At 34.4% G+C, this 22,526-nt stretch overlaps 2 protein-coding genes across 2 annotated transcripts in view; one reads left to right on the top strand and one right to left on the bottom strand.

Annotated features, from left to right (window-relative positions):
- Positions 1–22,526, top strand: part of LOC110462302 (anaphase-promoting complex subunit 4-like) — a 94,898-nt gene that overhangs the window by 25,925 nt on the left and 46,447 nt on the right. The window contains exons 16-20 of the mRNA XM_021516214.1: positions 6–97; positions 1,054–1,115; positions 1,919–1,954; positions 2,652–2,753; positions 4,465–4,548. Of these exons, the coding sequence (XP_021371889.1) occupies positions 6–97; positions 1,054–1,115; positions 1,919–1,954; positions 2,652–2,753; positions 4,465–4,548 (376 nt within the window). The remainder of the gene's footprint in view (positions 1–5; positions 98–1,053; positions 1,116–1,918; positions 1,955–2,651; positions 2,754–4,464; positions 4,549–22,526) is intronic.
- The window catches only part of LOC110462286, a 31,466-nt gene continuing 25,620 nt past the window's right edge, over positions 16,681–22,526 (bottom strand). The window contains exon 3 of the mRNA XM_021516199.1: positions 16,681–22,084. Coding sequence (XP_021371874.1) covers positions 21,885–22,084 — 200 coding nt within the window. The 3' untranslated portion in view covers positions 16,681–21,884. The remainder of the gene's footprint in view (positions 22,085–22,526) is intronic.

Below are 22,526 nucleotides of genomic sequence, written 5' to 3'. Positions count from 1 at the left end.
TACAGACATCCTGTATCCAGTACAGAATTCCAAGTCTCTGGTACAGCTACTTGACATCCTGCTGGACGCCATCCACTCCGCCTTGTCTCGACCTTCTGTAAGTTTATACCCCTCATCCTCTGCTCAAAGCAGACATCCTTCCCACACCAGTGACAACATGAGTATGATCCCCCTTTCCAGGTTATGTTTGTATGTGCAACGGCCAATCCATTCCCAGTTATACCTAAAGTTCAATGATAGAATTGTGTATCAACAGTACATAAAAGGACATATGTAGAATCTAGCAGAATGTCGGATGCCTTAACCACTCGGCTACCACTAGGTCTCGACCACTGGGTTGCGGGTTCGAGGCCTACGTGGGGCAGTCGCCCGGTACTGACCGTAGGTCGGTGGTTTCTCTCCAGATACTCTGACTTTCCTCCACCATCAAAACCTGACACGTCCTTTAATGACCATAGCTGTTGATAGGACATGAAACACAAACAAACCAAACCAATAGTAGAATCTTGAATAATTAATAGACTCCAGAAGAGATAGAAAAATCTCAACCTGATGTGTGATATTTTTTTGAAACAAGCCAAGGGTAACACAATAAAAAATATCCCTTGGGTTGAGATTTCACTGTCATAACCCCACCATAGATTCTCCTTTAATAAATTGAAAAAAATGGTAATAAGCATTTATGATATTTCGTTTTATTCCTGAATTACACAAATAGGATCTGTTGTTTTCATTATAATCCCATTTTCTTTTTTTGTGGGGGTAGGGGTAAATTTATCGATAATTATACTAGTAATTAGCTGGCTTGCTCAACATTATTAATATGACCATGAGTTGAATTCTAAAATCTTAATAGAATTGAATAGGCTGATTAATCTGTCCACTGAAATGCTTAGTTAGTGAAAATGGGTAAGATTTACTTCTTGACATCAAAGGGGAACAACTCTTATTTCTTGTCAAAATGGGTCTAGTTAAGCTAAATATATCCAAGACTGGGAAAATAGTGTTCTTTGTCGAAGGGAAACAACTTTGATGTTAAATTTTGTCTTGTAGATGGTCATAGGTAGTTCATTTGAATGTCTATCTTCCCGACATCTGTTCACGCAGCTAAAACAGTAAGTAATCAGACTTCAGCTTGGAAACAAAACATGTGCAAATAAGATAATTGTTATATAGTATATTCCACTTATTGTCACATCATGCTTAATATCATTCTTTTGTCTATTATCAGGTTTTCTAGAAATTCTGATTTTCTCTCATAATAACTTTATAACCTGTGATGCTACATGTATCAGAATCCACTTCTTATACTCTCTAGGTTCTCTAGATAGGAACATATTGAGGGAAAGGAGAATGGCAGGTTTGATTAATTTAACTTAGTTGAAGCCTGTTTATTGATAATATTTTGGTTGTGGTTGTGGGATCAAATATTGAATTTTGGAATGTGAATTGAGACACAAAAAATTGTCTTCCTGCCGTCTACACATGTAATACTGGAGATTTTCTCTGCAGTTTAATTCCCCCTTTTTGCCCTCTGTAATGAGGACAAGCTTATCATTACAGCGAATATAAGTTAACGGTATAATATACATAGTAATTAAATGTGAAGGGAAAAATTAACACGGGGCGAATATGGATTTTAACAGCAGCGGGCGAAATTTTGTCTTGGCAAATTACCCGGTATACAGTAATTGAATGTGGAAATCCAGTACGTCATACTTCATTTAGCTACATAAGATAATATATATCATGGCCCTGAAATAACACAAGAGCTCTGACCAATCTGTCTATCTAGCTCATTGAATTGACAATAAATATTTCTTGGAATTAATATTTCTTATATTGTAACAAAAAATGTATTAACCTTGAAAATATGAACGTAATATAATAACTAATCTAAATTTCTTTTTCTTTCTAGAGATGGGGACAATGATTTGAAACCTAAAATTTGCCAGTAAGTCATAATCATAAAGTTTCTTATAAATTGTAATGTTTACCAGTAAGTCATAAAGTTTGCCAGTAAGTTGTAAAATTTACCAGTAAGTTGTACAGCAGTAAGTCATAAAATTTGCTAGTAAGTCATAAAATTTTGCTAGTAAGTCATAAAGTTTGCCAGTAAGTTATAAAGTGTACCAGTAAGTTGTAAAGTTTGCCAGTAAGTTGTAAAGTTTACCAGAAAGTTGTACAGCTTTCCAGTAAGTCGTAAAATTTGCCAGTAAGTTGTAAAGCTTGCAAGTAAGTCGTAAAGTTTGCCAGTTAGTCGTTAAGTTTGCCAGTAAGTCGTAAAGTTTGCCAAAGTTTGTCAGTAAGTTGTAAAGTTTACCAATAGGTTGTCAAGTTAACCAGTAAGTTGTAAAGTTTACCAGTAAGTTGTAAATTTTGCCAATAAATTGTAAAGTTTGCCAGTAAGTTGTAAAGTTTGCTAGTAAGTTGTGAAGTTTGCCAGTAAGTAATAATGTTTGCCAGTAAGTAATAATGTTTGCCAGTAAGTTGTATTGTTTGCCAGTAAGTTGTAAAGTTTGCCAGTAAGTTGTATTGTTTGCCAGTAAGTTGTCAAGTTTGTGAGTATAGTGATCTCAGATTTTCAAAAGTCCATATATGGTTTACTGCCCACAACAGATGTTTCAACTTTCAAAAATGTTTCTTTTCAGATTCACAAGTAATGAGTCACAATATCTCTACACCGTGTACACCATGGACCGACTGCCCTCCGAGACCCTTATTATCCTACGGCAGTCAACTAAGGGTGGCAGGTAGGCATGGCTCAGAGTCAACAATATAATGGTGCACCAAACACACTCTGACACAACAGGAATACCAAATACATGTATTACATTGGAATACCAACTCATGCTTTATGGAATGGATTTAGGGCATTATGGGGTTTTTTTCGGCATCATAAAAAGTAAAAAAATCAACATTAATTTATTTACCAATTTCTTCCATAACCATCATATTGGTTAATTGTTGCTATTTTTCCTGGTGCAGATATATAATTGCTAATGCAGAGATGCTCCACTATAGCAACAAGATTGTGTTGCTATGCAGAAATAGCCATATTATGGTGTTTTTGGACAGTTAGTACGCAGAAATGAAAGCTTCGCATGTGACAACCAAAAATTCCTTTCTACGAATGACCACTGGTTTAACAATGTTTAAGCTGGTATAACAATGTTTAAGCTGGTATAACAATGTTTAAGCTGGTATAAAATTGTTTAAGCTGGTATAACAAAGTTTAGGCTGGTATAACAATGTTTAAGCTGGTATAACAATGTTTTAGCTGGTATAACAATGTTTAAGCTGGTATAACAATATTTAAGCTGGTATAACAATGTTTATGCTGGTTTAACAGTGTTTAAGCTGGTATAACAATGTTTAAGCTGGTATAACAATGTTTATGCTGGTTTAACAATGTTTAAGCTGGTATAACAATGTTTATGCTGGTATAACAATGTTTATGCTGGTTTAACAATGTTCAAGCTGGTATAACAATGTTTTAGCTGGTATAACAATGTTTAAGTTGGTATAACAATGTTTTAGCTGGTATAACAATGTTTAAGCTGGCATAACAATGTTTTAGCTGGGATAACAATGTTTTAGCTGGTGTAACAATGTTTAAGTTGGTATAACAATGTTTAATCTGGTATAACAATGTTTATTACCCCTTTGAGAAAAATCTAGGAATCTGATTGGTTAAAAACTACAGTGTACCAAACCGCATTCGTAAATCTCAAGGGGTATACGAAAATCTCAGGGGGTACGGTCATGTCACGTGATTCTCAGCAGTAATACGGTGGAATCACATGCTTTTACAAGGGGTATACAGGTCACGTGTCTTTGTATCTTGCGGCCGGGCAATGGGGGACAACTCGCATTCGTCGTCTGCTTCCGGCGATGTTTACAAAATGACAAAACAATTCGCTTTGCATACATTTATCAACGTAAATATCACACAGCAGACAATATTCATACATTTTATTGTGGAATATGCAGGTTTATACCTCTCTTTGTTACGTAATATCTCCTAAACCAGTTGTCGAATGAATTCAAAATTTCATTCATCCCAGATAACGAATATAACAAATAATTCTATATCCCTGATGAGGCTGGAAATGACCCTTACTGCCTCTAGTCCTTTCCTTTACTCTAGTATATAAGTGTGTATTCAAACTCCATTGAAATAATACTTAGCAACAAGTATTCAAGATTGGACATCTTTACTTACCAACTCACATGTAAGTCCGGATAGCAGATTGTTTTCTGGAACACCGGATTTGAGGATAAAGGTAACTGTATGCAATCTTCTTTCCTCAAGTTCTATCTTGCCTCTTCGATGAAACCTGTCAAACTGGACCCTGACGTTTACAGGGTCATTAGATTTGTCGTATTGTCTTTGGCTGTAGTTGACAGGTTTGGGGACATGCTACAGCGGTCTATGATTGTCTGCCTTGTATTATGTTTTAGTGTCCATTGTGAGGCAGTATCAATCAAGTTCGGGGAGATACCAAAGCGGTCAGTTGATACAAGTGGACAAGAGGATCAGGAAAGGTAGGACAGCTTTACTTAAGGTTCTTCACCCCTGATAAAGCTAGAGGGCCAGAGTCCTTAGAAAATGTAAATTTAGGGTACTGAGCTTATTCTGTTCAACTCTTTTCACGGTTGGGCTTGTAAAGAGCCCAGAACGAGAGATAGGGGTGCTCTATATAAGATTTTATGAGCAGGTTAGAGCCCAAATGAGGCATTACATACAACATTTATGATAAGGACATGTTAAGTAAAATGTGACAGACAATAACATATACAAAACACATAGTTTTGAGTATTAAGATCCCTGTCCCATTGCCTTTTGGTTTGTGTATATATACAGTAACTTCCCCTTAGCTTTGTTATGGACATAACTGTACCATAGTCGGGCCAGCACACTTTGGCTTGCTAGTAAAACAATCTGATGTTCGGGGTTCGAATCCTCAGGTCTTGCTCCATTGAATTTTGACACTCAGAATGCCGTTGTTGATTATAATTTGTTTATTTCAGTTTTATCATTTTTTCATAAAAGTCCCGCAAAGTACTGTTTCCTTTTCAGAAATGATTTATTAAACTATAGGCGTGCTGAATAAAACAGTTTCTGATGCATAGTTACAGCTTTTGGCAGTGGTAAGGGAATCTTTCATTAGTATAACAAGGGAGATAACTTTGATGTTACCGTTACCTATTATTTCCCTTGCATTATTTGGGAGATGATATGATCATAATTTCATCTTGTTAAGTGTACAGGCACATTTGTAAAAAAATAAAAACTCTGACTGTCCATCCAATCTCAAACAAATTGATGAATTGGTTGCTCCGAGGAAGGCCCCAGTCACTTTTTATTTGTGTGAGTATTAAATCAGTTTAAGTGCTGCTGTTACTATAGTTAGGTAAGCATATTTTTTTTTTCCAGGTTAAGAATCCAAATTTTTTACTCATTTTATCAGTCTAGCAGTAGTCACTTTTTACCTGTGTGCTAACATGTACTCTAAATCAGGAAATTTAAGCTGCAGTTCAACTTTTGCCTTTTCCTCCGTATGGCGTATTTGTCATGAGAGAAAATCTTTATACACACCTCACTATACATTGCCAGTACATGTGAAGGGCCAAATTAATATAGATTTTACCTGTAAAGAGGGAAAGTTGCCTGGGCAACAGTTTCCTGGAATACAGTGTTTTTTATTAACATAAAGTTATTTTTAACTTGTATGTTCACATACAGTTAATATATAGTTATTTTTTTAGTTTGTACATGTTATAGTAAATCAGCAGTAACATGTCTTTAATTAATAACTGGTAAATAACACTACAAAATTAATAGCTGAGAATGAAAAGATGTTCAGGTATCATTCAAGTTAAAACTGTACATTAGGTTACCTCCCTTCGTCCATTTCTCCATGAATAAGAAGATAGTTAGTCAACTTTGTTGGCGACTACTGATTGAGTTACCTCCCTTTGTCCATTTCTCACTATGACGTTGAACTGTCAAACTGTCACATGGGACAGTACAGTACCAGGGTTTATAACACTGCTTTCTTGTATTAGTTTCCATTTTTTTAACGATTCATGTATTCATAAAACCAGACAAGAAGTTGCTAAAGTGAACAATTTTGATATTTTTTTGACCCAAAACTTATGCAGATATATTGCATGGTAAAAACAATCTGGATATTTAAAGAACAACATTATAAAAACCATTTCTCCATTGGGCTGTTTTTAGATTTGAAATTGAATAGTCATTTGGGCTATTGAAAGCTGCAATCAATAAGCCATGTGGACTGTAGAAAACTGACACCTATCAGCTCTTTGGGCTTTTGAAAACCGCAAACCATCAGCTCCTTGGGTTGTTCAAATCTGAAATCCATTGCCTTTTGGGCTGTTGAAAGCTGAAAACCATTATTTCTTGGGGCTGTTGAAAACTAAAACCTATTGACTTTTTGGCTGTGGAAAACTGAAATTTATTAGCACTTTGCACTGTTGTAACATGACAACATTTTTGTATATTTTGTTACAAGAATGCATTAAAATTTCCTGATGACATTTTGAGGTCAATCAAAACACAATGAGGTAACCTCAATTTTTGTTTTCTTCAAATTTCATTTAACCACTTTTAATTTCTCAATACAAGCATCATATTCCTTTATAAAATCGGATGTCAGCATAAATGGATTTTTTATAAAAATATATTATCAATTGCAAAGGAAATGCTGGTTTAGCTTTTGAGTGACTTTTTAATTATGTATTAAATGTCAGTTGGACTGGGGACATGTCTTACCCTTGACGGATGACAGGAATTGTCAGATATAATTGGCTCAGTTGATAAATATAATCAAGGATGTGCAATTTCACAATGCCGACACTCTAGGCAAGATGATATTATTATGGCAGGGCAAGTGACAATTTCCTATATTTGTTTCTAAAATATGGGTCAGGCTGGTGAAGAATTCTTGAAAATTTGTCGGTTGACTATTAATCTAAATATGAAGTTATCCACCCTTGATAAGATTGGGTGGTCAGTTTCACCAGGGTTCAGACAGTGAGGTTCTACTATGTGTAAATTTGATTGATTTCAAATATAAGTAATGTTAAGCCTGAAGTGACTTGAAGTAATGTTTGTGTGTTAAGAAGCTTAAGTATGTTCAAATGATAAATACAGAAATGACTAGACAGAGTTGGGCTGCTTTTCAAGTACAGTTAAGGTAGTGCAGAAATATTCCATGATATGGGAACATACTTGGACCAGAACTGTGCTGAACTTAGAGGCAGAGCTAAAAATACAGTTTTTGGGTTTTGTAACAATTAAATAACAATGTATCAAGAATATAATCCTCCTTTCACGTGAACACTAAATTTTATAACATTTCCTGAAAGATACATGTAAATTGACCTATTTCACGCAGAAATAATGCAAACTAATAAGAGTCAGTATTTTAATTTCAGTCCAGCACCTCTGGACCCCTAAGTATGTAATATGTTGTTGCTGTCAGCTTTGGTTTTGTTTGTGAGTCTGTTAACCTGATTTGTTTTTCATTTGCCCATCCTCATTAATCATTTTAAATGAACTCATAATGAGAGTTAGCATTTTAGTTTCAGTCAGGCACATCTGGACCCCTCGATATGCACGTGCCGAAGTTTGCAGGGTTCAGCCTCAGATTAAATAGGAGCCTACTGTTTACCTTTCAGGTTGAGCTGGTTGAAACGGTTTAACCTGATACATAAAAGGGACCTTGTTTTGTAGTAAATATATAAATATGGTATTTCATGTAATGGTAAAAATATTGTATTACTCATTCACCCCTGAAATTTCATAATGAACTATTCCAACCTTTGAATTGGAGGAGTTCAAATGTATCTTCAGGGATGAATGAGTTAAAGCAAAAGCTTAGGAACTCAATTGTTCTCTGTGGACAATATAAGAAAAAGGCGGATTACAAGATTGTTTTATTCTGTTGATTTGCAGATGTTCTGTTTATCATCAATATCGTTAATCAGATTAGGCTTGACAAAATATACACAAATGTTTAGCAACTCACCTTGCCTAACCACCCACACCTAGGGAAAGAATTGGTTGTTTTTTCCACAGGGAGTCTTTTAGGCAGGGAGAGCTTACTACATGTACAATTTTGGTACCTAAAGCAGTTTGAGCACATTTCTACCATAAGACCATATGCTGAGTTGCTGCTGTCAGCTTTGGTTTGTTTGTGAGTCTGTTAACCTAATTTGGTTTTCATCTGCCCATCATCATTGATCATTTGAAATGAACTCATAAAAAAACTGATAGGAAATTGTTATTTGGTTTTACAGGAGAAAAAAGGGATTCCTCGATGATGGAGTAATAAAAAACCCAACTCAATACAGCTCCCGCAAACATGAAATAGCAAACTTCACTTCAAACAAAGTGAAAAAACAGTACTGGTGTTAAATTGATCCCAACATTATTGATTTAGAGGTTCTGTCAGCTTTAAATTAACGCAAAATTTTCAAACTATATTTTGATGGTGTGTGAAATTATCAAATGATGATGATTTTAACTTCAGAATATAACGTTTGTTCAATTTTAATAGTTTAGAAAACATAACAAAACAAATGTTTTAACTGATCCTCGGATCTCGCAAGATAATTTACCTTGAAAAAAGATGGAAGCTTATCAAAATGATCCTAGAACTTAGCAATATCGTTTATCTTAAAAAATACATTAGAAGCTTATAAACTGATCCTTGAATCAAACAATGTTGTTTACCTATTTTTTTTTATTGGAAGCTAAATAAACTGAGTCTAGAATCTAGTGATTGTCATAACCCATTTACTTAAAGAAAAAATATTGGTGGTGGTGGTGGGGGGGGGTTAAGACCTAATTTGAAACTAATATTTATACTCATGAGTTGGGGGTGTGGGGGAGGTATGAAGGGGGAGGCGTATGTAGTATGTGAAGCGATAGCAGGTAGAATGAGGAGAGTTCCGAGTTATGACATAATGTACCAGGGATAATGAAGCTAGTCGCAGATGAAACGGATGTAATTTGGAAGATGAAAGCAGTTTTTGTGCAAATAAGGGATTTGAGGTGTCATAATAGGGATTGTGGTACATTTACGACTCTGTCCTTTAATGTCTAGCCCACCTATAAATACCAAAGTGCATTTGATCGCGGAGGCTTTAATCAAAGAACATTGAAGGAGCAGACGGCAAAGCTCCGTCTCATCTCGAGCAGAACTCTCACCAATTACAAGTCTCATCTTACGCAGTCCTGCCGTCATGGCCGTACTATGGATTAATACTGGGTTTTTTTGTGCTTGTGAAGAACCAGTTTGGTCAGATCAAGGAACAATGTACACATTCTAGTGATTTATTTAATGACATTAGGGGATTTCACAACTTTTTTCCAAACATTTTGAAGAAAATTGGGAATACTACTATTGGGTATGTCCATCCCTCTGTCCCTCTGTCTGTCTCTCACCATGTGGTATGCTTGAAACAACTGCCATTGATATATGGTGCAATATCCTTTGGTTTGTGTACTTGCATCCTTATGTGTGACCAGCCCTTTTGATAAATACTTTTTGGACCAATTGAAAGAAAACAAACACTCTCTATATAGTGGGGCCCCCCATGAAAGACCAGTACTTCTGTCTGTAGAGTTTGTCCTCGTGGGAGACCAGCCTTTCTTTTAGTCTCACAAGCTCGTCATGCTTTCACTTTTGTTGAGAATGAAGGTGGCTGGATTATCAAGACTCTGCTGTGCTGGTTGCCAATTCATGGACATTAATTAGTGGAAAATCATATACATTAAATATTTCAATTTTCAATGATCATTTGCCTACCTTATTAACTAGTCCCCTACTGGTTCACAAGTCTATAGGTTTTGTCTGCGTCCGTCCGTCAGTTGTCTGTCCGTTACCTTTGGTTAAGGTTTTGGTTAAAGTTTTGTAATGGCTTACCATTCGCTTAATGATGTTAGGATGCTGATTCTTTGCATAGAGGTTCTTTAGGGGTCTAGCATTAATGCTGTGGATTGATTTTTTTTTTGATTTTTTTCTTCAATTTTTGACATGTTTTTCACTTAACCATCTTGGCCAAAATCTACAGGTTCAAGTTTGGGTTAAACTTTTGTAATGGCTCACCGTTCACTAAATAATAGTGTTAGGATGCTGATTTTATGTACAGAGGTTCTTTAGACATCTAGCATTAATGTTGTTTAGTGACAGTGGAAAAATAATCTTATTTTTGTTGTTGAATTTTTGGCATGTTTTGGACTGAACTATATTGACCAAAATTTGCAGGTTAAAGTTTGGGTGTGTGTGTGTGTGTGTAGGGGACATGTATTGATTCATCAATACCCACAGAATGCTTGTTTTTAATGGTTTAATGGCACTTAATTTCTGTTTTTGATGTTTTTTACAGTATCTGAAAGTAACTATGAAATATCTGTAGACAATAGGTGTACAGAAAAAAGAAATTCCATGGCCCAAGTAAGTTTTCCATAGACCCATTCTGTAATCCAGTATTCTTTTTAAGTAACATATTCGACTGTTGTCGATGATATTAAAATGACAAATAAAGGAAACTTGATTGTTGAATATATTTTCGTTATTTTGTAACACATGTATGTAATTATATTTTAATGGAATGGTTTTGTAACAGGTAGTTAATGGTAACTATGGTGACAATTTGATCCTTATTACACAGACAGGCCTCAGACATGTAAATCACATGTCTGTTTTTACGAGTATTAATCTTTTAATCTTTAAATTATAGATCTAACATGTAATGCTACAAGGTGTTTTATGAAAGTCCTGACTGTGGCGCTTACACCTGGAATTAATTTTTTAATTTTTGCATGTAACTGACAGGTGCATTTTTGCTACGTATATAAACAGGTGCTGCTTGGTATAAAGGGTCCCTATGTAGGTATTGAATATAGCAAATGCTGCATAATGTTACAGCTGACTGCATATATAGTGTGTTCTGTGCCGTATAATATGTATCGAATTTACACCTGTGCAGTCTGGTCACAACCAGGTAATGGTTCCGATTGTTAGTCGAGATATACATTTCATGGTTACTTAAGATTGTTCCCGATTACGTTTCCAGGTCTATGAATAACAAATCTCATCTGCCTTCCTTGACCTTTGACCTCATTAAATATTATAATTAACTGTTGAATGAAATAAGTTGGCTTCATTTGGAAAGATATGACAAAACTATTCCTGAAGTTTTGCTGAGATTTCAATTATGTTAATAGGGTGAATATCTAAGTCAAGAGGCTAGAACTTTTTTTGATAACAGACAGAATAAAAAAAATGTGTATGTATTGGGACTGGACTGGGTTGGTCTTTGATGTCCAGGTAATACATGTCCTTGTAAAAGTTTGAAGTTTCCGGGTTCAGTCCTACTTTGGGTTTTACATTTTTACACTTCAGTTACCTTCGGAACCCAATAAAATATGCCCAGGAAAGGTTGTATAGGGTTTTTGTGTCTTTTGGGTTAATTCATTCGCCCCTGAAATTTCATAATGAACTCTTCCAACCATTGAATTGGAAGAGCTCAAATGTGTCTTTAAAGTTGAACGAGGTAAATAGTTTTCTTTTATGCCCCTGTCATTTAATGGGGGTCCCCTACCCCCATTAGATGACAGGGGCATAAAATCCTATGGGCAACTGGACTTTATTAGTTTATGCAATGGTCAAGTGTAAAAATACCTTGGATGTATTTGTATTTCAGGGTCCTAAGGTCAATGCCAATGTCACTGTTGCTATTAATAGGTAAACCACATGGCCAAGGGGAAAATCATGTCTTACAGACATTTTCTTATATAAGAGGAGGTGAAGCAGAACTAAACTGTCTGTTGAATTTTTTGACTCCTGTTACACATAGTTAATTTACATTGTACATAGTTGATCAGGATATATATTCACTGCCTTGTCAGTTTGTTTGGTGTGTGTGGGTCTGTGTGCCCATCTGTAGTAAAAAGTTAGAGAAGAATGTGTTTTATAAACTCCTTTACAGATTTAATTTATACATTACACCATAACAAGTACGGTAAGATTGAGTTTTACACCTGATTAGATTTTGGAGGTCATCGGCCAATGTTATTGGGTCAAAGGTCACGCTTGACCACTTTGGAAGTAAAAGCTTGTGTACAGGTTATCTCAGAATCCCTCAACAGATTTAGTTTATATATTACACCATACATTAATATAGTATGTGAGATCGTGTTTTACACCTGATTAGATTTTTGGTGGTCATCTGCCAAGGTTATTGGATCAAAGGCCACACTTGACCACTCTCAAAATCCACCATGGTATAAAACAAATCAAGTTTTACACTGGTTTGAAATTTAGTGGTCATCAGTGAGTGTTAAAGGGTCAAAGGTCACACATGACCCCTTTTGAAGTAATTCTGACCTTTTCTTACGAAGTTATGGCCCTTTGTTGAAAAAATCCTCAAACTTTTTGTCCTGGACAACTCCTTCTACAGTTCTAGATCAATTTCAACGAAACTTTCCACATATGATAACTACCACCTGAAGTTGTGCATCCAGATATTGGTTTTTCATTTTGACCCTTTTTACAGAGTTATTGCCCTTTGTTGAAAAATACTTGTCCTGACAACTCCTTCAAGACTATATGCGGCCAATTTCAACGAAAGTTTTCATATATGATAACTACCCCCTTATGTTGTGCATCCAGGTATTTGTTTCCCTACCCTTTTTTATGATGTAATGGCCCTTTATTGAAAAATTCTTGTCCTGACAACTTTTCCTCTTATCTACTGGGCAAATTTCAATTTTTTATGCCCCCGCCATAAAGTGGGAGGGGGGCATATAGTGTTGCCTATGTCCATCCCATCCTGTCGCATCGCATCCCTTTCCGTCCTGACCCGTCCTGTCCTGTCCCGTCCCATCCCATCCATGAGCGGGGCATTTATGTCTTACAGACATTTTATAGTTTTTACAAATGTGGTAACTGCCCCCTGACGTTGTGCATCCAAGTAGTACTTTTTCATTCCAACCCTTTTAAAAGGAGTTATGGCCCTTTGTTAAAAATCTTTGTCTGACATCTTTTCCTTAACTAATAGGACAATTTTAGCAAAACTGGTTCATCTTGGCTAACAAGATTTGTTATGTACCGGTAAGTATGGATTGGCATGGGGAGGGAGTACAGGAAGTATGTCAGTGGCCAGTATACTTAAATAAGTGTACAGCTCAGTCAGTAAAGAAATCATTACTGGTGGGAGACTATGTATTGCTTTGCAATAGTAAACCTAGTTAGTTTTATTACTAGTGCAAAGATAAATGATGTCTTGAAACATTTTTTCATTTTACCAAAATTTTAAAAGATGTTAAAACTAAAACTGTTAACATATTGGTCCAAACTATGATAAAAAAAAGTATCTGCTAGTTTTAATCTTCTCATAATACTGTATGATTTTTGTTTCGTTCCCCAAAAAACTTCTTTTAATAAATTTCTCGTACATAACAACTAAAGAGTTTTTTGTACATTAGTAATTGAATACATGAATCCTTGCACTCAAAATCTAGGTACAGGGAATGAAAAAGGAGTTCAAAGATCTCAAATTTCTTAAATTTCTGTCTGATTTTTTAATGTCAAGAGATAAAAATAACTTTTCTGAAGTTTGAAACGGGTTTTAATCATGTGACGTAGTAAAGCAACTAAATATTGCAAAAAGTGTCTATTCTTATCAGGTGGAGGAGGAAATTGAATGAGATTTAGCAAGAATTCTCTTTTTACAATATTTGATTTATGTTGTCCTTTAGTCCAAAAGAAATTGAACTTTCTCAATTTAGTACAAACACATACATTATCTCAACTATCATAACATCAATCAAAGTATTGTATTCATGCAACATAGTTTGTATTGTGTCATGTCAATGGTTTATGAGAGACTGGGTTCCGTCAGTGAGTTTATCTTTACAGAAATGTTCTATTTGACCACATTATACACACACAAAGCCTGAACTATGATCATATCAAATTGCATAGGATGATACCGTTGCTTGCTTCTTTGGGTTGATTACAATTTCAATATTGTGTTTTTATTACTATTTTGTCTTTCTGTAGATCAAGATGGCAGCAAATAGGGGAATGTAAGAGTTTTATTAGTCTGTCATCATCAGATCACCAATCTTGCGTGGGTTGTTGTCTGTCTATTGTTCATCCGTCCTTAAAAAATTCTTGTTAACATTCTTTCTCAAATATCATATTAAGATTCCTCTTGGTTCATAGTTGTGCATGTTTCATTTTGAGATTGATCAGGAAAACAAGATGGCTGCTGCCAGGGCAGCCATGTTTGATTTTGAGAGTTCAAGTTTGTTATCGCAATTTCTCGAAAAGTACTGAACAAATCTTTCACAAATTTCATATGAAGGATCCCCTTGGTCATTTTGAGACTGATCAGGACAATTTCTGGCGACCATCCTGGATTTTAAGAGTTCAAGTTGGTTATCACGGTTTCTCAGGAAGTAAACAATGACCTAACATTGAAAGGACACTCACAAATCAAGCTGTATGAAATTTTAATCAAAAGTTTCCACAAGATGCATTTACTGTTGACAAAACCATCCAACAGAAGAAGAGAAATGAAGGGAAAGATCAAACTTAGATAGAATTTATGAGGATCTTACAATGGTGGATGACGAGATTGTAAATTAATGTAACAGTTGCTGTCCTTGAAATGGTTTGGCCTTGGTTGGCACCTTCCATCTTCTCTGTCTACCTAGAAATGCACTGTAAATGAATCTCAATTGAAAAAAAATTAACACCAGTTTCTGTAACTAAAAGGAGAAAACTTTACTTAACCCTTTCACCACTGAAGACCACAATGGGCTCATCCAGATCAATTCATGGTAGAGTCTACTAAAGTTACATAGGGGTGAATGGGTTAAACTCTGTAAGGTGCTGTCAATTTTATCAAATAATACTGTATGTAAAGCTTGATTTGTCTCTTCGGATCTTCTGCATTTTTTAATCAGCTGAAAATGACTTTGCATGGTAAAAAATTACATTTTTCTCTTCAATTTAGTACAACCAAATTTTGTTAAATTTCAGGTTTCTGTGATTCATGGTTAGGTTTTTGTGGGTTTGTAACTATTCTCTCATTAAATTGATGTGGAAATGAGGAAAATACCTGTGAAGATTGTAAATAGACAAAATTGTGATTTAGATTTTTTTTTCGTTCGAAATAAATGCACTTTTCATCTTCTCTGTCTACCTTGAATGGAGGGCTGTAGACTCGCCGTCACGTAGGCCTCCCTAATTTAGGATATTCTGTGAGGAGTTAAGTGTTTCATAATTGCCGACTTATTGTCAAGTAGCTGACAAATCTGGTTCACGCCATAACAACAACAGAAGTTGTGGGTTTAGAGTCTGTATAAAATCTGTACCGAGACATAATTTCTGACTGCACTGCTAGTTCACTTCAATTGCCATCATGGTTCATGAAGCATTCCTTTTTGAGTCTGTCCTACTGTTCTTATCAATTTTGTTGCGACTGAAATTTCATCATAGGTAGTGTTGTACATTGTTTATCGTTGATTCATGATACTTCAATTCGCTTTACACCTCACTATAACAAATACTGTTTATAGGAAAACCTTGACAATCTGGACACTATGGACAGTAAACCTCACAGTCTGGAAAATCTTCACAGTAAAACCTCACTAGTCAGGGTCCCACATAAAAGATGCCGGTCGCCAATAGTGATCAGTGTCCATCTGTCTGTCTTGCCACATTTAAGTTGCCAGAGATTATCTTAGAATCAAAAAGACTTATCTATTTGAAATTTGACATGGTGATACACTGTGATATGTAGATGTGCAATAAGGGTTTCAAAATTTCTTAGGTCAAGGTCACTTACTAAAAATAGACTATGGGGAGTATGGATAGATACATGGCGGGGCCCTTGCTAACCTGGCAGTGGTCTAGTCTGGAAACAGTGTATTATTGGTGGTACATTGTAAGCAAGGCTGTCCTACTTAGGAATTCTTGTTGACATTGAAGACAAGTTGTATTTCACTGGAAGAGCTGACAATATTAAACTTCAAGACTTTGATTCCTCGCTGTAAATAAAAGGACTTCATATCAGATCACAAAACATGGTCTTGAGAGTAACGTAGAATTTGAGAAAAGTAAGTTGTCTTAAAAAATTGTTGTCATCATTTCATGTGAAGTCGTTTTAAAATGTTCCCGATTGATAGTGGGTCAGTTCCTCAATTTTCAAGCACACTTCTGTTGTTATTTAAATGATATGTAGTTGAAGTCAGCCTGGAGAGTGTGATTCTGTGGAAGGTGTCCTGAGTATCTTCAACTGATAATATTTGGGGACAGTTCCTGTTGAAGTTATATTTTAGCGGGAAAGTAGGGTTCCTGAGCGTACTATTTGAAATGGAAATTTTCCTAACAGCTTAACTTTCACACACCCTGCCCCGCCTCTGTAGTGAGGGCAAATTTATCATTACATTAAACATCAGTAAACATGATAACAAAATAATTGTTATCAAATATTAAGGACAAAATGTTACCACTGGTTGGAGATGAATTTTACTGGAATAGGACGAAAGTTTCACTGGGTAATTATTTCCCATATACAATACTGAAATAATTTCAATAAAACATTAACAACCAAATTTTAATTCATTCTTTTATTTAATTCAATTTTAACACTATCGTATTTTAATAATGAAATCATTCTGACACAGCACATAGTTATGTACAAATCAACACTCCTGTAATTTTTGTAATTTACATTTCAATAATAATTCATTTTAAAATACACAAATATTTGGCCCCTCTCTCTCTGTACGGGATAATAGTTGACTGTTTCAGCAATTCTTTTGATCAGAACTCAGGAATTCGAGTAAATATTCAAAACTATTAATTCTAAACAACCCATTTAACTATGTTTTGTTGTTTCCTGTAATTTTAAACAAATTTTCAAACAAATAATGATAATATAAATGTATTATGTTTTGCAATATAGTCTGTTAATCTGATAAATCATTTATTCCGGACTTTTTCCGAAAGTAAAGTGTCCAGATTAACTGCATTGCTGTGTACATATCACAATTTATTGTTGTTGTTTCGTCGTTGTTGTTGTTGTTGTTGTTTCCTAATTTGTCGTTGCTCCAGTCAACCATTAGACACGTAGTAAACCCATCTAAGAGATCAGACAACAGTAATAATAATATTGACTAGTATTGATTAAGTAAAATAAATCAATTTTTGTGTTCACAATCAATTTGTAGTACCATATTCAACCATATAAATGCCCCTGCTGCATTACAATGTCAATGAATGCAAGTTTTAGATAAAAAGACATTCATCCATTTCCCCAACCCCCTTGAATTCTCTACCCACCCCACCCTAAGTTTTATCCTCATAACTCTGAACCCCACCCTCCTCCCATCCCATGATTGTATTTACAAGGAACTAACACCCAATCAAGTTGAATATGGTAATTGAAATAGCTTTTTACAAAGTAAATTCATAGTTTTCCATTTAAGGTGTACGCTTTCTTCCTATACTGTGAAATGTATCATCTATTCGGAAGAGTTCTACATTAACTCATACACCCCTGAAATTTCATAATGAACTATTCCAACCCTTGAATTGGAAGGGTTCAAATGTGTGTTCAGGGTAGAATGAGAAACTCTTAACACAAATCACAGGTATCATATAGAAGGTAGCATATTTCCTTAAGAAAAAATATGACATTATTAAAATAATTTAAGAAAAAGATATTCTTCACATTAAATTCACTGGCACAACAGCACAATTGAAAACACAAGATACCATAAATATGACAAAGAAATAATAGCACTTCAGAACAACCATACAAAACCTAAAAAATACCCTCACAACCCTAAAATGCCAAAATAGATTCTTCCATTCTTTGGTTGGGATTGTGCTATATAAAGATTTTAGGGTGTAAAACTGAAAATGAATATGAAAATGTGAATCAGTTATGATAAAAATTCAGTTGTCATCATTTATGATCATAGTAAAAAAATATACAAGTGACTTGGTTGGCATTGATTGTAATTTCAAATAGAAATAGTTGTATTGTGTGATGATGCTTGTAGATATTCCTGTCAGAAGTAAAGAAAAAACATATAAAAAATTAATGAGCTGGGTCTTGAATAAAATTATTCAGATTCATAGAATGTTTATGGAAATACTTGTAATACTATATGAAATTAAGGGGAGACAATCTGATTTTTTATCAATTATAAATAGAATTTGGCACTTTTAGAAAACAGACTTACGTTAAAAAAAAGAATTGTGATTTTTTTGACAAAAATTATTTTTAACATTGATCCAAGGATTAATCAAGGCCTTTTTGTGACCCTTTTTTGGTACTTGTATCATACAAAACTACAAAGTTTCCAAAACCCACTAGGTTGGTGCAAATTTCTCCCATTCAAACCAGTATCATAATAAATATTTAAGAAGAAGTTATTCATTTTAGTTGTGTTTATCCATTGTAAAATCGATCAAAATTGAATGTTATTCTTATAATTACCAATGTTACATTAATACATGTATCAGTAAAAAGTTGCTGCTTCACATTTACCAGAATATACAATTACCGGAAAATTCCCCTATAACATTACACTTTTCAGAAGAAGGTGATTATAACCTTGATAATGCCTGATAATGAGGTACCTATAAAAGCTAGATATTTACCAAATCTGGTCAGGGGACTTTTGAAAAACATGTTAAATATGTGATTTACCTGTACTTATGATGTAAACTACACCTGTATAAATTAGAGATTTCAGTCAGATCCTGGTTCTCATAGATTGATCAGCTTCATCGATTTTTTTTTATATTTTCAGTTTGAAATGTTATGAAATGTTACAAAAATTGCTATTTTTTGTGATGCAGGTCTGATTGAGATGATAATTTGACCCAAGGACTGATATCATTGTTATGATTTTCTGTTATTTTTTTTATAGAAATTGAATACATATGATTTCTTTTTCTGTCAATGTGCTATTAAGCTGACAGTACTATGAATATCTTTGATCTGATTGATTGTTACACCTGGTTTGAGAGTACAAGAATACCTGACCCGACGTCAATCAAACAGCACTATAGCCTGTTATAGGGTACCCAGGGTATCGGGTCTCATCTCTTGTTTGAAATCTTTGATAATAGTACTAATAACGTAGACATATAGAGTTTCAAATAAGGTCAGTGAGTTAAATGGATTCGAGCCCAGTTTTCTGTGAGAATCACCTGATGTTGAAATGTAAAAAACATAATTCCATTTTTTTTAGATTTTTTTTTTTTGACCACGTTTGTATTAACTTAACGTTATGGTTAGAATGCCCATTGAGTCGTTGGCTTCATGAAACTTAATTTCATTCAGTGTTGGTTTTGCATGAATAGCCTCCCTTTGGTAAACAAATTTGGAAATATTTCCTGAATTTTGTATGTCATAATTTACCTATAATGAGTAGGTCACGAAAAAGTGCAAAACATTTTAGAACAGATTTATTTTTGTTTCTTAACCACATAGCTAATTTTTTTCTCCATTATTTCTACACCACATAACTTGCATAGTTTATTAGATGTGATCCATTGTTAAGTTCGTAACTGTGTCTTATTTACGGTGTGCATAAAGTCATAAATCTTTAAATGGGAAATTACGATCAATCATCAACAATGATTTTTATTCATGCATATATTGGTTGGCTTTTAAAGTATGAGACTTTAATTTGGGCCGTTGATTTACTTGTTCTCTTTCTTTCATTTCGCTACCTTGAATTGAGTTCTTTAACAGTTATGAAAGAAGTTTTCTTCCCTTCTTATCGATCATGTACTTGTGTACATATATCAACCTTGTGTAAAGGTTGTGTACTGGTTTAAAATGATAAAAAAAATGGTGTCTGTCAAGGTCTGAAGGAGAAAAAAGTCGCAGTAATCGGGAGAAATACGAATGATTTTTATGTGTTCACATGTACACACTTAACTTCGTGTCTAAATGGGACGTAATTCAGATAATTTATCACGCTGCAGTTACTTTGAATGATTTGAAACAGTTTAAATTGTGAGTTATTTCTTCTATTTCGACAAGAATTCAACAATTATACATTATATGCGGTTCATGACTATATACATGTATAAGTGTTTTCCAGTAGACATTATACCAATATCTTATAAATCAGAGCCTCTGTTTCACAAACAGACCCATTTTAATTTTTTTTACTTTGTGTAAAAGACGTAGAAATCTTCTGAACTTCTGTTTGAGCATCTTACGATCCTACCAGAAAAATAACAATATCATCAATAATTAGTTTACCCCGTCTTTTTGCTGATAGGATATGCTGTGGTTTAAGTCCAACCTCGTTTTTATGAGAAGCTCTCTTTCATATGTAAGAGTAATTGAGAAATAGTGTTTAAGAGAAAGAGAATCTCATACTGTTGTTCCTGTTACATAGGAATTGTTTAACATAGGAATTGTTTGAAACAAGTTTGAGGGAGTTTTATAAAATTTAAATTGAGTTTGAAATTGGATTTACCGGTGCCTTATTTGTGATATTAGATTATTTTCTATCGTAAAATTAAGTAGAAAAGAGGAAATAAAGAAAAACATTTTCTGTGGCATTAGGTGGAACCTGTTACAATGGTCGTCCCCATATACAATGTAATCGGTCATTTTCATGGTGGGTTTAAATTTACCACTGTTTACGGCTGATGGAAATTGGCGATTTAATATTCGTTTTAATTTGTATTTATTATTATGTATCATCTCTGCTTCGAGCATATCAATAACACGTCGACAATTCAGCCCATTATATACATAATGTGACATTGTGAAAATTATGTGTATGATATTCTGAAGGTAAATCTAGACCACATGACAAAATGAAATTTTGTGATATTTCTTGATGGTAGAATGATATTTGACAGCAAACACTGGGAAATGATATCTTCAATCCGTAACATTTTTTAATGAAATTTGATTGTTTGTTTTCTTTTAATGTACACAACAAAGGTTTCTTTAATCTAATCATAAACATATCTATAAATATATATGACAATTAAATGCAAATTAGGTTTTGAGCCATTCCTTATCCCAGTTCTTCATTCCCCAAATCCCTGACAGTGGATGCTTCCACCTTTGTAATGGAGCATTTCATTGAAGGGTTTGGGGGAGGAAAGGATTCAGCATTCAATAGGACAACAATGGAAGGCTGACTTTTGAAATGGAAATTTGCTGCATATTTCAATTTTATACAAATAACATTTGATATTACTAAGTCATATAATTCAATTCATGGTAATTGATGAAAAATTGATTCACTTAGTTGAATTATTCAATACAGACATGAAGGAGATCGATCTTTTGATTATTTAGTCAATGAAATAAACATTGTGATCTAACGAGAAATCTTATTGGTCAGTCTCTCCATCTTGACCTTCGACCTGAAGTTGCAGGTAAAAATGAAGCAATTGATTGGTTAAAGACTTAATAAAAATGATTCCATTCGATTCATCAGGTTTTGAATTCTTACAGTAGTGCTTTCATTGTCAAAAGAACGAAAAAATTCAGCTGCAGACATGAATATCAAATTGTATTTTCCAATATGCGAACTCAACAATAGATCGCAGTTTAAAAGTTACATAACACAGTTCTGTTTGAAAATCAGTCGTGGTCGACCCATTCACTTTGAATGCATTTGTACCCTGTAATCTGAAGAAACACAATGTTCTGAGTCACAAACAAGGACAGTCATGGCCGCCTTTAATACCAGACGGATTATATAAAAAAAAGTTTACGCAGATGATAATCACCTATGACTAGAATGACGGACATGTGACATCACACAGGTGCTAGTTTCCCAGAATTCCTTTGTGTCGTGAATGCCGTAAATGTTCATTGTCTGCCTGTTGGTTTTTTATAGAATCGTAGGCAACTGGATATCGCATTTTAAAAAGCCTGCTGAGGTGCGGAGCTCTTTGGTGTGGTGTATTTTGCTCTCTGTACCAGGAATTAGTGTCACTGCGTGGTGACGGACGAGAACAATCCGAATCTGAAACAGGGAAGACGAAATCAAATATATACAGATGTATAAATATACTAAAGATTTAAAACAGTTTTTAAATGCTTGGATCAAGTTAAAAAAAAAGGAGAAGATTTGTAATTCCTTCATTAATAGCCAAGTCCTCTTATTTCCTGTCGTTAATCTTTCTTTTTTATTGTTTACTCTTCCAATTTTATGCAAATTTTTCTTAGCTTTTTTCCTTTAACTTCTTCACCAAATTTGTTACTATAGTTCTTTCTCATTTGTTCTTTTGTTTTTCTGTCTTTCTTCTTTTTTCTTTCTTTCTCTTTTCCTTTCTTTCTTTCATTTGTTCTTTTCCTTCTCTCTCCCTTATCTCTCACTCCCCATTTTCACCTTCAAACTTGCATGTAAGTGACATTTAGTTTTCAGTGCCATATATTCACAAATTCAAATCTGCTCAGATCCTGGG

This window comes from Mizuhopecten yessoensis, unplaced genomic scaffold, assembly GCF_002113885.1.
Source record: "Mizuhopecten yessoensis strain PY_sf001 unplaced genomic scaffold, ASM211388v2 scaffold10771, whole genome shotgun sequence".
NCBI lineage: Eukaryota > Metazoa > Mollusca > Bivalvia > Pectinida > Pectinidae > Mizuhopecten > Mizuhopecten yessoensis.
This window is presented reverse-complemented; position numbering and strand designations above follow the sequence as displayed.